The sequence below is a fragment of the Melanerpes formicivorus genome, unplaced genomic scaffold (assembly GCF_026170545.1).
Source record: "Melanerpes formicivorus ecotype bairdi unplaced genomic scaffold, bMelFor1.0.p_v2 SCAF_2, whole genome shotgun sequence".
NCBI lineage: Eukaryota > Metazoa > Chordata > Aves > Piciformes > Picidae > Melanerpes > Melanerpes formicivorus.
In genome coordinates this window covers 53136680-53152537 of record NW_027142354.1, presented here as the reverse complement: position 1 = coordinate 53152537, position 15858 = coordinate 53136680, and the positions used below count along the sequence as shown (strand labels likewise).

The following is a 15858-nucleotide window of genomic DNA, read 5'->3' as shown; positions in this document are numbered from 1 at the left end:
CTTTTCAGTCTGAGGATGTTTTTGTGGTTATACAGGCAGCCAGTGCTTACTCAGAGGAAGAGCAGGAGACAATGAAGCTACTCACCTGTGCTGGAGCAAACAGCAGCAACATGGCTGGTGCCTTCATGGTGGCTGAAGCAACCGCATGCATTGGAGCCTGGGTTTTGCTCAGTAAAAATATAGCTTTAATTCTGCCCTTAGGTTGCAACTATGCTTACATCTACACCTGCATGTTTGTGTGTGTGTAATCTGAAGAAACATTCCTGGTCTTTTATCAGGGTGGCAACTGACCGAGGTAAGTTCTGCGATAAGACAGGAAGAACGCTTCTTCATCAACCGAAGCCACAAGAAGTTCAGGTAAGTTAGATACGCCCTCTGTGTCATCACTTCAAGTGAAATATGTGACAGGTTCCTTCTGAAGAATCACTGAAAAACTCCTGCAGGCAGAAGTGTTGCTCTACAAACCTAAGCAGCAATGGTTGTCACATTTTCTCTGTGTGCACCCATCAGAGTCTATTTACATGCAGGGTTTTCTTGTGACCAAAACACTGAATGAACTGCTTCCAGAGTGGAAAGTCTCTCCTTTCACTCTGTAAAGCATCATTACAGTGAAACCAGGAAAGCAGTGAACTGAGAAGGCAAGCAAGAGGTTGTCTCAGACACTGAACAGAGCCCTTGGACTGGACAAGAGATGGAGCAACTTTTATGGGCATATGCAAAGAATTTACAATTGTTATTTCCCCTAAAAGCCATCAGCATTGTGGGCTAGATTTGCAGTAATGGACTGATAGTCTAATGATGACAGAATGATGTGAGACCTTAACCTGGATCCTAGAAAAGTTGAACTCAATCTGGGGTATCACTGCTTCATCCATCTGCCTATCTCAACATAAATCCTTTGCTTTATCACAAAAGGATTGCTTTTTGAATGACCTCATTCCATCAAGGGAAAACAAGCACCCTCCTCCCTTTGGCTCCCAGGAGAAATGCACGTGGGGGGATGTTGCTTTTTAGAAAGGATATGCCAAATTTATTTATGTTTCTCTTGTGTGAATAAAAAAAACCAGACACACCACCAAAAAAAACAACCCACAACAAAGCCAACACCCAACCCCACTAATTCAATACTCCAACAGAGGACAAAAGCAAAATAAATTTCACAGACAATACACCGATGACAGGTCACACTCTCAAAAAACAGAAGGATACTTTGTCCCTGTATTGTGAAATAACCCGTGGGCTGGCAAAGAGTGTTATGTTATTAAAGACTAAGAGGGAACACAGGTGGGCAGGAGCAGGAACCATCCTTAGTGGGACATTTATCTTAAAACACTTGCAGGTTATTCAAGGGTGATTTCAAGATGAGAAAAACCTAGAAATAAGGCATTTGGAGGACCTAGACAAGCAGACAGGGACCACTAGTGTTTGAAAAATAATGGCTTTGCTAGCAGACTGCCCTTGCAGATTGAAATGCTTTGGGTAAGGTCTGTGCTCAGGAGACTAGAGATCAGCTTTTGGTGTGGACACCACCACAGTCTGAACAGGCTTTGCTAATGATGCCTGCACAGGGAAAGTGCACCAGAATACCACAGAAGAGATCAGCTAGTGTCAAGGCTCCAGAGCAGTATTTCAGCCCTTTACAATGTCAAATGTCTGAAAAGAGTCTGAACACTAATGCAGGCTGACTATCAGTTATGTGAAAAGACACATAGCTCTGAGGTTTATGCATCTTTATTTAATTTTCTGCCTTTTATGAGAGGCAGGGGAGCAAGATGTGGTTCTTGTTATACCCCAGAGCTAGAAGCACGTAACCTATTCAGTCTGGCATCACCATTCAAAAAAAAATCAGAAGAAAATGTTTTATGAGACAACACATGAAACAAGACAAAGAAATGTTGCTGATGCAGTTTATTGAGAAAGAAAATCAGGAGCGAGCTGAGTTCCCCAGAGGGCAAGATGAACCGAGGTGAGATCTTTAGCTGGGATTTGCCAGTGGGGATCCTGTGGTGAATTCTCTCAGCACTGATACTCAGCATCTTCCAAAGTGGCTTATAGAGAGAGTCCCATTGCTGTCCCTGAAAGCAAGTAGAGGGAAAAAAATGGATTAAACACAGAATGCTGCCTGCTATAATCTGTCCATCTGCTTGGCTCCTAGAGAAGGCATCACAGCCCCAGAGCCAAAAAACTTGCAGACTCAGAGTCCCATTAGCTATTTGATTATTAAGAGATGAGTGAAACAATTTAGCTCATTCTTAAGACTGAAAATATTTGGGGGGAAAGTATAATGAAACTTCAAATTTAATTTTCTTTGCAACATGTAAGAAGGAAAAAAAAAAATCCATTAAAGTTAATGGCCTTCAAACCATTCACTCTAATGAACCAGCCATAGCTCATTGTACACTCTAATGAAGAAACTGAATGGTTGGCACGGTGGCTGGTGCTCTCTCCCGCCTCAAGTCCCTAATTCAGCACTGGTCAGCAAACAAGAAAGTGGCAACAGCGAACTTGTGCCTGTGGGAGGCAACAGACAACAGGGCAGTGATCCGTGTGTGTACTTACACGACTGCATTGCAGAATTCACACTTATTGCTGTATGTTTTGCTGTCAGATCCACAGACAGGCCTGTACTCAACCACACAGGCAGGTTTGGGGTAGTCACTGCAGTCAACCTGCTAAAAAAACAAAGGAAGAAGAGGTGTAATGTGAAGGATATGAAGGAGTCAACAGCAGAAGGGTTTGGACCCCTACCTACAGCTGCGGAGCTATTGATAACAATCTCACTAAAATTAACTTCCTTGCATAATCTGATACAAACTGAGGTGTCGGTTTCTCCTGTGCCAGAAGAATTTAATAATGTAAAAATAGATCATAATTTCCTGTTTGAAGACATGCATATCATAACCTGACCACAGCATTTCCAAGCAGCAGCAGCAGCACTTCACTCTGTGAACGTGCCGTGCCTGTGATCGCCTTGCATCGTGTTTCCAGCCTGCCCAGGAAATTGAATGGAAAAACACTGGTGTCTGAGAACTGTGGGTGATGGTGCTTGTATAAGGGTCTTAAAACAGGAAGATAGCTCTCAGCTAGATGCTGCAAAAGTGAGGTTTTATGTCTCTGTGCAATGTATGCCACACTTGCTGAGGGGTATTATAATGCAAAAAATTTTGTATGTCCAAGAAGAGGCTGAGGAATTTCATGAAGGAGAAATCTATTGAGGCTTATAGACTACACAGAAATTGAGGTCACCTAGGAATTCCATCACCTAGGAATATCTGGAGTCTGAAAAAGTAGGAGTCCCATACATCCTTCCTCTACTCTTACTACAGCCCCTGCTAAAAGAGGGCTCTGCATCAAGCCATCATGGGCTTGATGGACCATTGGTTCATCCAAAAGCCATTCTCTGTTCCTATTCTCAATTCTACCCTGATGGATTATTTCTGCTGCTGCTCTTTAGCGGATCCCTTCCTGTGCAGTCACTCTCTGCTTTTGCTGACACGAGCGTGGATAATGTGTATTACGTGTGGAGAAAGTAAAATCCTCCCTGTGCTGAAGCGCAGCAGCAGCTGCACTCCTGTGGGGTGCTGCTGGTCAGGGAGCTGCTGCAGACACTGGCAATGCTTCCCCTGATACCAGTGGGACTGAAACCTGATTTCTCATCACACAGGTCACTTACTGTATCAATGTCCTTCTTACATTCACCATCAGACTTCTTGCGAATGCTGCGTCCAGACTCTCTGGAAAGGGAAGAGAACCTGTGTTAGGAAGCTGTGTGAGCAACCAGCTTTGCTGAACCCCCATGTCCTTGCAATGCTGATAAGCCTCTGACACAAGGCATGAGGGACAGGAGACAAGCAGTTTAGGTTGTGCCCACACAGATCAGGTGGCGCCAGAGCCTGCCAAAGTGCTGTCTATTAGCATGATGCAAAGGACAGCGGAGGGCCCAGGGTATTAGGGTGAGTGGGGAGCTAGGTCGTGTGACAGTAGATGTTCCTTAGGTTACTTGCTGGTTACTGCAAAGCAGCATCTGCCACACAGACCCTTTTAACTTAGTTAAGAAAAGCCCTGTGTTAGATCCTCACCCAGCACTCTGCTTCTCTCTCTAGATCAAAGGCACCGTTTTCTTTCTAATCATAAAGGAAAACAGGGTCTAGTTATCAGGAAAAGAGGAGGATCAAAGTCCAAGCACCTTACAGAAAAGGCCTTGGTAGGAGTCCTGATATTCTGAAAAGCAGTCACCAGGAGTGCCAAGGACTCATTGTCCCTCGCAGGAGAGCTCTGCACACACAGTACTCACATGCTACGGGCACACAGCTGGCACTCATTGTCATAGGTGATCCCATCAGTTCCACAGACAAAGCTGGAGTCTTTGCTACAGACCACCACCTCTTTGCCTTCCTCATTTGTTGTGTTGGGATATCTACTGCAGTCCACCTATTGAGAGAACACACAACATAACAGTGGGGAAGTCTTACTTATAGGAAGCAAGTAGATCTGATGTGTGTGTGGCCTCTTGGGATAATATCAGAGCAGGAAATAATGCTTTTTCATGTGTCACTGTGATGGCAGTTCACCTGAAGGTAACAAATGCAAGATTCTAGTATCTCATGTGTGTTCTTATTTAGTCCTTGAATTATTTCTTGGGTGATTCAGTAGGCAACTTGGACCACTCAGAAGCAGGACATGCTCCTTCTTTTACCCTTGGTTTCACTTACAGGAGCACTTTCCTTGCATTCTCCATCATGGTCTTTGCTGACATTGGTTCCATATTCTCTGAAAAAAAGAAAGACAAATATCAGGAGGTTCAGCAAACATGTCTTACTACATCCTAGGTGCTGAAAGCATGTAATTAATGCAAGGGAAAGCTGACTCTATCAGTAAGGCTTATATAGATATGTTCTCTCTGGCTTATATTATATCTCCTCTGACCAGCTAGCACTGCATGGCTGGCAGGGATGTAAAGATCCTGAGAGCTTTAGGACCATCTTGGGCAGTTCAGAGCACAACATCTCTCAATCCTTTTGCTCTTGCTTTGCTATGATGAGGTCATGAGTTCAAGCCTGCAGTGGGCAGTAGTGTCCTCCCTACTCTAGTCGTGAGGTCTGTGGTAACAGGTTGGACTTGATGATCTTTGAGGTCCCTTCCAACCTTAGGAATACTGAAATGTGCCCTACAGGTTGTCGTCTGTCTGATCCTTGAGCTAGAGAATAAAAATCTGAATAAATTACACCAGCAAAAGAGAGAGACAGTGTCTAAGGCCATGTTTAGGCAGCAGACTGCTACACAATGATACCCAAGCTCATTTTGAAGGAATTGACACAAGTGACTCATGGCAGGCCAGTGTTGGAAAGCGGTGCTGCCAGGAGTCCCAGGCATTGCCTGTGGGGTACGTACATATTGTAGGTGCAGAGGAAGCACTCATTGCTGTAGGTGATTCCATCACTGCCACAGATGGGGCCAACAATATCGCTGCAGACCAACATCTCTTTGCCTTCCTCATTTGTAGTGTTTGGATACTTACTGCAGTCCACCTGCTAAAGGAACGTACAGCAAAGGTTAGTAATGATAATTTTGCATGAGACAGTGAGTTTTGCACTACCACAGCACAACATTTTGCTGGTGGTTCAATCTGGTAACCAGTGAATCCTTCCTGCAGAGACCTCTCCACACAGCAGGAGAAAAGGAGAATGGCTATATCCATAGAGTCCCCCTAGATGGGGTAAATCACACTCACTTGGCATCATTTTACAAAGGCTATCCAGCAGTCCCTCCTTCTTATATTCTTGCAGCCTCTCTAGTGCACTTCTGTTATTTCTCTTTCATTCTTGACACATGATTTTTTTTCCAGAGGAGCAAGACTAATCACCTAATGACCAGTTTAAAGTTTGTGAAAAATTAATTCAGCCAGAAATTTCATATCATTACTACTGCTACATTATTAACACACAGCATAGATGTAAAGCTAAGAATAGTACCATTTAATGCTTTACACTGTAGAATCTGATTACAATGACACAAATTTCACACTAGATGAAAAAAAAAAACAGCTAAGCATCTACAGGCTTGAGGTTCTCCCATCCCTTTGGTTATATCCTCACCAGGCCACAGACCTGAGAAAAGTGACAGAAAGAAATCTTCCACTCACCTCAGCCCCAAGGGCAGCATCTGGAAAAGGAAAGAGAGGCAAAATGTGTGAAACAAAGCTGATATGATAAGACCTCAGTTAAAGCTGGAAATCTGGATGTAAAATTCCTACCTGCAGGACCAAACGGAGTGATTTCCAGTGACGAATTTCCTGAACTAAATAAACTATGTATGACTTGTTTCCCCCCCCATGTTGATAAGTATAATAGCATTGCTTATTGCTAGCTGTGATGAAGCATGGTTTTGAATAGCTTTGTTCTTTTAACTGAAAACAGAACAGCTTTCCCTTCCTTATCTTTTTACACATCCGTTTTGACCCTAAAGTGTTGCTGCTATGTATCTGAAAAGAAACCCAAGTCAATACAGATAAATGCAAATGCAAATAGTCACCGACAGGATAAGCAAACACAGAAAGGCATCTGTTGTCAGGAATATGCATTTTAAAGCAGATGAGTGTGAATAAAATAGTGTCTTTGACTTTGTAATTTCATCGGATGCAAATATGCAGTGAGTACATCAGACTCTGGCTTGTTTTCATCTCTTGTTTCCCCATTAGCAGCGAAGTATTGCAGAAAAGCTGCCAGGCTCCTGCACAGAACTTGCTTGTGCCTTTACAACATTTTCCTGACTGGAGGTCTGATGGCCTCATTACGGCCTTCTTTATCCATTTCATAGAATCATAGAATCAATAAGGTTGGAAGAGACCTCAAAGATCATCAAGACCAACCTGTCACCCAACACCTCATGACTACTAAACCATGGCACCAAATGCCCCATCCAATCCCCTCTTGAACACCTCCAGGGATGGTGACTCCACCACCTCCCTGGGCAGCACATTCCAATGGCTAACAACTCTCTCTGTGAAGAACTTCCTCCTCACCTTGAGCCTGAACTTCCCCTGGCGCAGCTTGAGTACATTTCCTGTAATGTCCTCTTGTACGACAACACTGTAAGCAGTGGAACAGTGTGAAAACAAGAGTTCAAGAAGTACACCAGTACTAGTTACCAGCACAGAAGTCTGCTTGGAGTTATTTGTGTTAGTGACAGACAACCAGCTGCAACAGTCATCCATTTAAGGCTGTCCTGAAACCTGCTCTTGTCTCCTACGCAATGTCAACGCACCAAAGCAGCCTGGCTCTTTCCAGGAGAAGATTTTTCTTTCTTTGAAGCTACTCTCTTATCCTTTAAAGGACAGTCAGGACTCAGACATGAAGCTTTTGTTGCACCTTGAGGGTTACTCACCTGCAAAACAGCAAAGCATGAAGGACAGGAGCACAAACATATTTGCTGTGGCCATCATGGAAGTATTTCTGGAGTCTGCAGGTTGCCTGCTCCTGCTCTGCTCACAAGATGGTCTCTCTAAGGCTGACTGCAAATTTATACAAATCCAATGTCTAAACTAGTCAACTGTAACATAAAACAACCAGCAGAATCTGTCACCAGTACAATAACGCTGGTAATATTTATTGAGGTCTTGACTTTCAGGTAATGGTCTGCATCTGCTAGGCAATTGATTTTGGCTGGGCATCTAGTTAATAGCTTGAGACAAGTTCTCAGAGGTCAAAACCAACCAGCCAGGCTTTCAGACAAAAGAAACCTCTTTAGGAAGTGTAAGGAGCACAAAATCTTGCGGGGAGTAAACAGCAGGTCCTTCACTCCTCTCTATAGAGTGATATCCCCTACCAGGGAGCAGCTTAGGCAGAACATGTAGTAGTACCCTGCTTGTAAATCAGGCTCACACTCTCTGCTTTCCTTTTCTGGGTTTGGGTGGTTTGTTTTCCCCTGCGTTCTCAGGTATTCACCACTAAGTATGAACATGGGTCAGGTGTGGTTTTGCCACTAGTAGAGCTGGTTAAACTTTGTCAAGTGAGTCTGGCAGGACTGTGTCTAACCTGGGAAGCTAATTGTCTTTAGCACTGGTTTGATAAAAGAAAGGCCTACTTGACAGTTTCAGAACCTGACTATAGCAGAGATCAGTAGAAGACTTGAAAGCAAGTTTAATTCTGCCAAAAGCCACAAAAAAAAAAGTCACTTGGACCTTATCAGCAGAGAGCATTTATTTACAGACCTAATCACAGTTAAACATGCTGACCAATTCAAAGTGTTCCACCAAGCCATATTAAGAACAAAAGACACTGGAGATTTAGGAACCTATTTACATAGCACCAACTGCACTTGTAAGTACAGTAGGTCCTTTCCTCCTACAGATATTTTAGGAAATGGTACTCAAAACACAGAGCCTGTCCCAATTTTCCTATCTGTCTCGCACCTCCAGCTTTTGTGCCATCTCCAAACTGCTCCTTCCTAAGAGGAGGTCTGAACCTCTGCCATTTTAGTAGGCGTAGTTTTTGCAGGAGTGGGCTCTGTCTTTAACCCAGGTTTCTCACCATGATCCAAAATGGCAAGCATACCTGGGTTTTTTTGCTCATGGGAGCTAAGCATTGTGTTTAGGATAGGCCTTGGCACCACGGGAGCTGCAAAGCGCAAGATGCTTTACAGGTGCTCCCTTGAACAAGCAAAGCACCACCCATGAATCAAACAAAATTCAGATGAAACCACTGAAAGTTAGGCCAAGTAATTGTGTTGGTGTCTGATACACCACAGTGATCTGAAGTATGTACTTTGGTCCTTAAATGTATAGATAGTATAGAATCATAGAATCAATAAGATTGGAAAAGACCTCAAAGATCACCAAGTCCAACCTGTCACCCCAAACCTCATGACGACTAGACCATGGCACCAAGTGCCACGTCCAATCCCCTCTTGAATATCTCCAGGGGTGGTGACTCCACCACCTCCCTGGGCAGCACATTCCAATGCCTACCAACTATTTCTGTGAAGAACTTTCTTCTCACCTCCAGGCTAAACTTCCCTTGGCACAACTTGAGACTGTGTCCTCTCGTTCTGGTGCTGGTTGCCTGGGAGAAGAGGCCAACCCCCTTCCTGGCTACAAGCACCCTTCAGGTAGTTGTAGACAGCAATAAGGTCTCCCCTGAGCCTCCTCTTCTCCAGGGTAAACAATCCCAGCTCCCTCAGCCTCTCCTCATAGGGCTTGTGCTCGAGGCCTCTCCCCAGCCTCGTTGCCCTTCTCTGGACATGTTCAAGAGTCTCAATGTCTTTCTTAAATTGAGGGACCCAGAACTGGACACAGTACTCAAGGTGTGGGCTAACCAGTGCTGAGTACAGAGCACAATGACTTCCCTGCTCCTGCTGGCCACATATAGTCCATGGAATCACCTCTCCTGAGCACTGGCGTGCTATGAAGGCTGCAGCATGGCTGCATGGATATATGGGGTTACATTTTTATCTGTAAGAGATTAATTTCTTCACAGGGAGAAGTACTTCAAATAATTATGCTGCTGGGTTTGTTTCTATAAATTACAGGGCGCATGCATGAATATTTCAGACAGACTTGGCACGTCTTCAAGATGTATTGTCCTAATGTGCCTCGTGGATGGCGTCTCTGGAAGCCAAATACTTTTCTCTGAGAGCATTCAGGGGCATGCTGAGGCTGCTGTCACATGCCATGCTTCTTGTCTTCATCACTTCACACGTACAGTCTCTGCATTGGAAGAAGGTCCATATTTCTGGGTCAAATATGAACTTTCCCTCTGTCTTCTCCAGCCAGGCACTGACACCTCTGCAAATCATCCTCACCAGCTGTCCCAGCCACAACCTGGCAGCTTTAGGCAGGTTGCCTCCCGACTGGTGCCTGCACACTGCTGCTCCAGGCTGCTCCCTGCCCCAGATGGTGCTTTTCTCTGGGCAGGACCAACCTCTTTCCTGGTGGGTGGAGAGCACCTTCCTGCCAAAGGCTGGTGTGTGCTGCCTTTATACACCAGAGAAAAATTTTCCACTGTAACTGCCAGCTTCAGCACTGGGTTTGGCACTTACTGGCCCCAAGCAACACAGATTTCCTCCAACCACCTCAGTGCCCATCTGATGTTCAGCAGATCCATGCCTCCACTCTCACCTACAGACACTCTAGGGAGTGACTCAAGTCTCTGACCATTAAATGCTGATTGGGGAAAATCAATCTCCCCTGAGCTGCTCAGGTACCTGCTCCAAGCTACAAAAATGACACCCAGTCTTCAGACTGGGGCACAGCCTCCAATCAGCCAACATCCATTGCCACCCAGGGTTACAGCTCCAGATTATCCTGCCTTTGATAACTGTGTGGAAACCCCACCCCCAGCTGCTAAGGACAGGTTGCTCAGTTCTTAACTGCTCCTGGAAAAACAGTTGGAAAGAGGATTTGGTCCTGCCAAACAAGATCCTACTATAATCCACTTTGTTATGGTCTTCTAATCCCCTAAGTCAGATGCAGCATGCGGCTTAATGACCTTCTAGTTGAAGTAAAATCTTCATGTGTACCAAAATGAGGATGAGGGCAAGGATCTGCAAAGGCAGTGTCACATCTCTGGATCTCACACATATGGTCTTGAGCACCAGAGGTGCTAGAGGCTGACATCAGAAAAGGATTTGACCATTAGACAACATCCTGCCTCACTTATCCAAGGAATTACTTGGTTTACATTTCCCATTAGTTTTTTGCCAGGATCAATTTTATACTCTCTGGAAGAATCAAAACTGATGTTGGGAGGTTTCCTTAGTGGATATCTGACTTCTCAGTGCAAGTAATACACCCATAAACTAATCCCAAATCATTAATACACTTTTCCAGACATTCCTGTGTTTTGTCACATTATTTAATTAACAAATAGCTGTTGTAAAAGTGGGAAATAACAATAATTAGTTGTAGTTGTTTCATGAAATTGCCTCTAATCACTCCAAAATGCCTGCTAAATGCAATTCAGGCTGCAGTTTCCATCTTTGTCTTCCTCTTGGCTGCAGTGCAGCCAATAACTATTTGTACTGAGCCATGTGCCTGGAGAAACCAATACAGAACAAATGGAAGATCTGCCTCTTGCCCAGTGCCTGAAGGCACTGTTTGAGCTAAGCAATAAAGCAAAGTCACTGATATGATTAAAATTTATCGATATGAAAACACATCCATGTGTTTATGGACTTATTAAATAGAGGTTGATTCAGGCAACGTTGCTGAATGTTTTCCTGAGCTAATAAGATCACGGGCAGAACTTTGTACCCTGCAGGTGAAGGCTGTGTGGTTTCACATTACTTATGCAATTAATTAAATGTACTTGGCCCCACAGCAAGGACAGCTCTTGACACATGGGAATGAGTCCAGCGGGCTGGTCAGGGGTGTAAGCCATTCAGGCTAAGCTGAGGGAGCTGGGCTTCTTCAACCTGAAGAAAGGATGACTGCAGGAGATTATATTGCTATCTGCAGCTCCCTGGTGGGGTTATAAGAAGATAGAGACAGAGTCTTCTCAGTGCTGGAGAGCAAAAAAATTAAATCCTGACCAAGTCTGAGAAATTATTCATCATCACAAGGGTGATCAAGCAGTGGCACATGAATCAGAGATGCCATCCATGTCCTACCTCTGTGACAGTGAAAACCCTGCTGAACAAGTAAAGCCTTGAGTACCCAAAGCAAGGCTTTAGCCTTGCTTTAAGCAGCAGCTGGACTAGAGAGACCTCTAGAGAGCTCCTCCAACCTGAGTTATTTTATGTACACAATACTTACATAATGCTCTATCCTCTGGATAGTTTTTATTAATGAAGGGGCATAATAATTTTCCATGACCCACAAGAGCAGCCTTGGAGTTTTCCTACAACCTTTGCTAAAGGGCCACAGGTAAGTTGTACAAAGAGCTCTCAGCACATTTTTAACAGTGGATGAACAGTAACATGCAAACACTGTTAAATACACACACACACAAACTAAACTATTCAAATTTGAGAATGCCATTAGCTTTCAGTGATTTCAAAGTCTCTCCACTTCTGCAACAGCTCAGGTCACTGGCCATCACAACACTTCCCTGGAAGAGCACCACCATTTAAACCTATAGAAAAGTTACCTGCACCACTGATGTCAAAATAGTGAGCACTTTGCCTCTATGCTGCAGCCTCGACCAGATGTGGGTCTCAGCAACATCAGCTCTAAGGACATACCTTCACCTTTTGCCTCACCAGCTCATGCTGTGCTCCACCTATGGGCAGTTTCTGGATGAATGCATCAGGTCAGGGCTTCATTGTACAGGGCAAGAGCTACTCACATGAAAGCAGGAATATTCTAGAATGAGGAGCAGAAAAACAAGGCATTAACCAGCAAAACATTTAGCTAGACAATGGCCCAGGATTTTGCTCTTTGAAGGGACCATGCTGCAGGAAGTGTGGTTTGGAGGTAATGTAGAAGAACGCAGGTAATTCTTACCCTGCAGCTGGTCAGAGGAAGAGAAAATAATTTGTTTAATCAGTTTTCCTGGCACCTTGGTGATCTCAGCTGTACATCACTGAGTGCCTGTTTCCTGTTTGCCACAGCCCCAGCAGGAACAGCACAGAGATGGCTGTGGGGAGGTAGCAGCCAATTCGGGATTGACACCATTCATGGCTACCTGATAGGAGAAAGTCAGCTTGGCAGCTTTACTGATAAGACTAGGGAAGTCTCCTTCAGGAATTGTCTTCAGGGAGAAATCTTCCAAAAGGCAGAAAAAAAAATATTTTAGAAGTTCAATAGATTCTTATCTGCAAGGGGATATTATTTATAGCTCAGTGCACAGTTAAAATAGAATGAATAAGCATGTTCTGCCATGAAAGCAAATTGCTTCGTGGTTATATAAACCAGGGGAATAGTTGAACATATCTCCAAAGGCCAGCAGATGAGGCATTTTCAAGCTACCAGTCATCTTGCAGCACACATGTCATCAAACTAGCACACAGCAGGGGGATCGAGGCTGTGTCCCTTGGATTTCAGACAGCTACACAAGCCACCAAAGGCTGTCACTGCCAAGAGAGGCTTATATGCAGAAATAAGATATTTTAATTGACTAACTGGCAGGGCCAGGAAAAGTAATTCAGTCTGATTGGGATGAGCAATTGCTGCATACTACTGAGCAGCAAAGAGGCACATGAAGGCCTGAAGGAAGATCACTTGATCCCTGGACAGCTGCATTTGAGAGTTTGTTTACAGAGGGATAAGCATCCCGGATGCCACTACAGCATGAAGGCTGTGGCAAGGCTGACTGGGGAGACAGGTTACAGTCTCCTGTGAAGCACAGGGATCATCTCGTCACAGTGAGCTTCCAAGTCTCATTAATTTGTCATAGGAACATGCCTTCAGTGCTCACTCCCCTCAGTTCTGTTTCATGAGATTGACAGGCATGTCTGTAGACCACAAAGTGTTCTTGACAAGAGCATAATTAACCTTCAATGTTTACATCTTCCTCCTCTTGGTAACACACCAAGTTTGTGCATTTTGGGGAGGACTGGCTGTAAACCAGTGAGTTTCCTTTTATGTTTTTGATCAGAGGTCAGGGTGACTGGAAAAACAATTTTTTCTGAGCTCTGTCTGGAGTAGCTGGCAACTGAATAAGAATTTCCTTGAGTAAATGAGATCCCCATTAATCTGAGGCTCCACATCCCTTCAAGCCAAGATCTGAGACCTGCCTCATGCAAGTTCAGGACAAGGTGAGCTGAGGTTCTGCCCAGGTTGAGGGAGCTAGAGGTGCAGCAGTTAATACACATGTGAGATGCATAAAAGGGAAATTATTCTGAATTGATTTTTAAGGTAGGTAGACGTTTCAGGAGCGTGTTCCCCTACACAACAACCAGGAGTGCAAAGCAGCTGTTTCTGGAGGTACCAATCCATCACTGCCACAGCAATAGAGGCATCACTCTGCCTGTTATGTGCCCCAAGAAACATCAATGTATCACAACTCCAGGAAGAGTTTCCTTTCCATATGAAACCACAGGATGGTGTAATGTGGAACAGGAGCAAGCAGAGCATCAAGCAAAAAAATTACACCCCTAGATCTCTCCTTATCAGCACAACAAACAAGCACAAATTCATTTCAGAAACAATGTTTGAAAGAGACAAAGGTGCTTCACTTTCCAAAACCCTCTGGGGTTTGGGATGACTTGTGATTTGGTTTTTTAAAGAAAGATTTTGTAAATAAAGCATCATCAAGGGGTTTTTCTTCCTGAGGGATAGAGTGTGATAGGCTAAGAACAAAAAGCCACTGCTTTCCCTGGTAGGAAAGAAAAAGGAGAATAGGGTGAGAGACAGGATGCTTCATGGTGCGTTGAACACTTGGCTGGAAGAGGAGGAAATGAATGCAAAGAATTTCTATAGCTAAAGCATCATAACCACTGAACACTTCTTCATTACTAACATCAAGAGAAAGGGGAATAGTTTCATTTATTCTGCAGAGCTGAGCTGTAATGAGACCACTGGCTGATTCTTTCCAGCTGGACGTGGTTGAAGCACCATTGATGCTGACAAAGAAACATACTTCTGAATTACAGGATTTTGCTTTCTCACAGACACTGAGGTAGAGCCCAAGATTTCTATCACCTCTTAACTACTCCACTAGCCAGGTAACAAAATTATTTCCTTAATATGTTAGTACCTTCCTGAAAATTGCTACATTGTGCTTGATCATACAACCCCCACACCCCCTGGCTTGGGCACTTGTGCCCCATTTGCAACCTGGAACAAAAATTCTTGTCTCACTAGGGCTGGAGGGACTGATACCTGTCAAGTTTTGTGTGTTTCCTTTTCTGGTCTTGCAGCAGGTTGTGCTGCCCTTCTCTGATTCTGGCAGTGAAGATTGTTTGTGCTTGCTTGCACAGCAAAGAAATATTTCTGCTACTCGTCTCATATTTTGCATCATTTTGCCATCCCTCTCTTCGTACATTTGAATGCAGCCTGTGGAGAATAACAATATTAGAAAGCTAGCATTAAATCACTGCCAAATGAAATGTCAACAGAAGGTATATGCATCACTTACAGCCAATCGTACGCTGCCTGCTCAGCATCCGGCTGACAATATTTGGGATGCTGCCACAGAGAGCAATGGGAGCTCAGCCTGCTTCTGGGTTTGCCTCCCTCCTTGGTCACTGGAATGAGTGCTGCTTCCGAGTCCCTGGGTGTGCCGTGTTCACTGAAGAAGGGAAAGTCTGCCATTAGAGGCTCAGTATGACCATTTTCCCAAAGGGGGAAGGGTGCTGGGAATGTAAATAGAGTTCCCAAATGATGCAAGTGAATGAGAGCTTGTCCAAGCTAGCTACCAACAATGAAGCAGTTTTACTGTCTCTGACTATTATAATACTAGCAATCAACAGACCTATGCTGCATGAGCATGCTGCATCACTTCAATTTCTATTCCAGCTATTTTCATTTGCCTGTTAAATCAGCACCCCTTCCTCCCAGGCACAAATACAAGTAAAGAGGGAGAAAAGGACAATAAATTGGAAAAGCACAGGGGGAAGCCAGAGGCTAGGGCACTGCCCCTCAGAAAGCATGTTCTTTCCATTGGACTGGCATGTTACAGGCATGGATCTCACATGGTGTAAGCAAAGCCATCTGTGCCATAGATCTGCTCCAGAGCTTGGCCAGGGTCCCTGGCTGGTCATGCTCAGCAATGCCCATGGGACACGTGCCACAGCAAAGCTTTAGAGGGAAGAGCCAAAGTTTAAGGCAATACATTTCCAAACATTCCTCATTCCTCAGGGGGCTTGAATGAAATGGCTTCACTTCTATAAATGAAAGGCAGGAAGCGATACACTATGCGAATGCTCTTTGTTTGCAAATTCACAGTATGTTTAAACTTGTGGGGCTGCACCTCAGCTGGT

At 44.4% G+C, this 15858-nt stretch overlaps 1 protein-coding gene across 2 annotated transcripts; it reads right to left on the bottom strand.

Moving 5' to 3' along the window:
* Nucleotides 1–1909: 1909 nt before the first annotated feature.
* LOC137452675 (ovomucoid-like) lies at nt 1910–15109 on the bottom strand. 2 transcript variants are annotated; one of them, XM_068161303.1, is made up of 9 exons: nt 15015–15109; nt 14759–14932; nt 6143–6162; nt 5392–5531; nt 4713–4770; nt 4295–4431; nt 3674–3734; nt 2560–2672; nt 1910–2075 (listed from the first exon to the last, which is right to left on the bottom strand). In XM_068161303.1, the coding sequence occupies exons 1-9, from the start codon at nt 15040–15042 to the stop codon at nt 2030–2032; spliced, it is 777 nt and encodes a 258-aa protein (XP_068017404.1). In that variant the 5' UTR covers nt 15043–15109; the 3' UTR covers nt 1910–2029. The 2 variants fall into 2 exon arrangements, with proteins under 2 accessions (XP_068017404.1, XP_068017412.1); XM_068161311.1 differs by lacking the exon at nt 14759–14932.
* Between the last annotated feature and the right edge of the window lie 749 nt (nt 15110–15858).

Coding starts and splice junctions, on each gene's coding strand:
- LOC137452675 (XM_068161303.1), bottom strand. CDS start 15,042: ATGCTGAGCAGGCAGCGTACGATTGGCT. Junction 14,933..15,014: donor CAGGCAGCGTACGATTGGCT/GTAAGTGATGCA, acceptor TATTCTCCACAG/GCTGCATTCAAATGTACGAA. Junction 2,673..3,673: donor GTAAGAAGGACATTGATACA/GTAAGTGACCTG, acceptor TTGTTTTTTTAG/CAGGTTGACTGCAGTGACTA.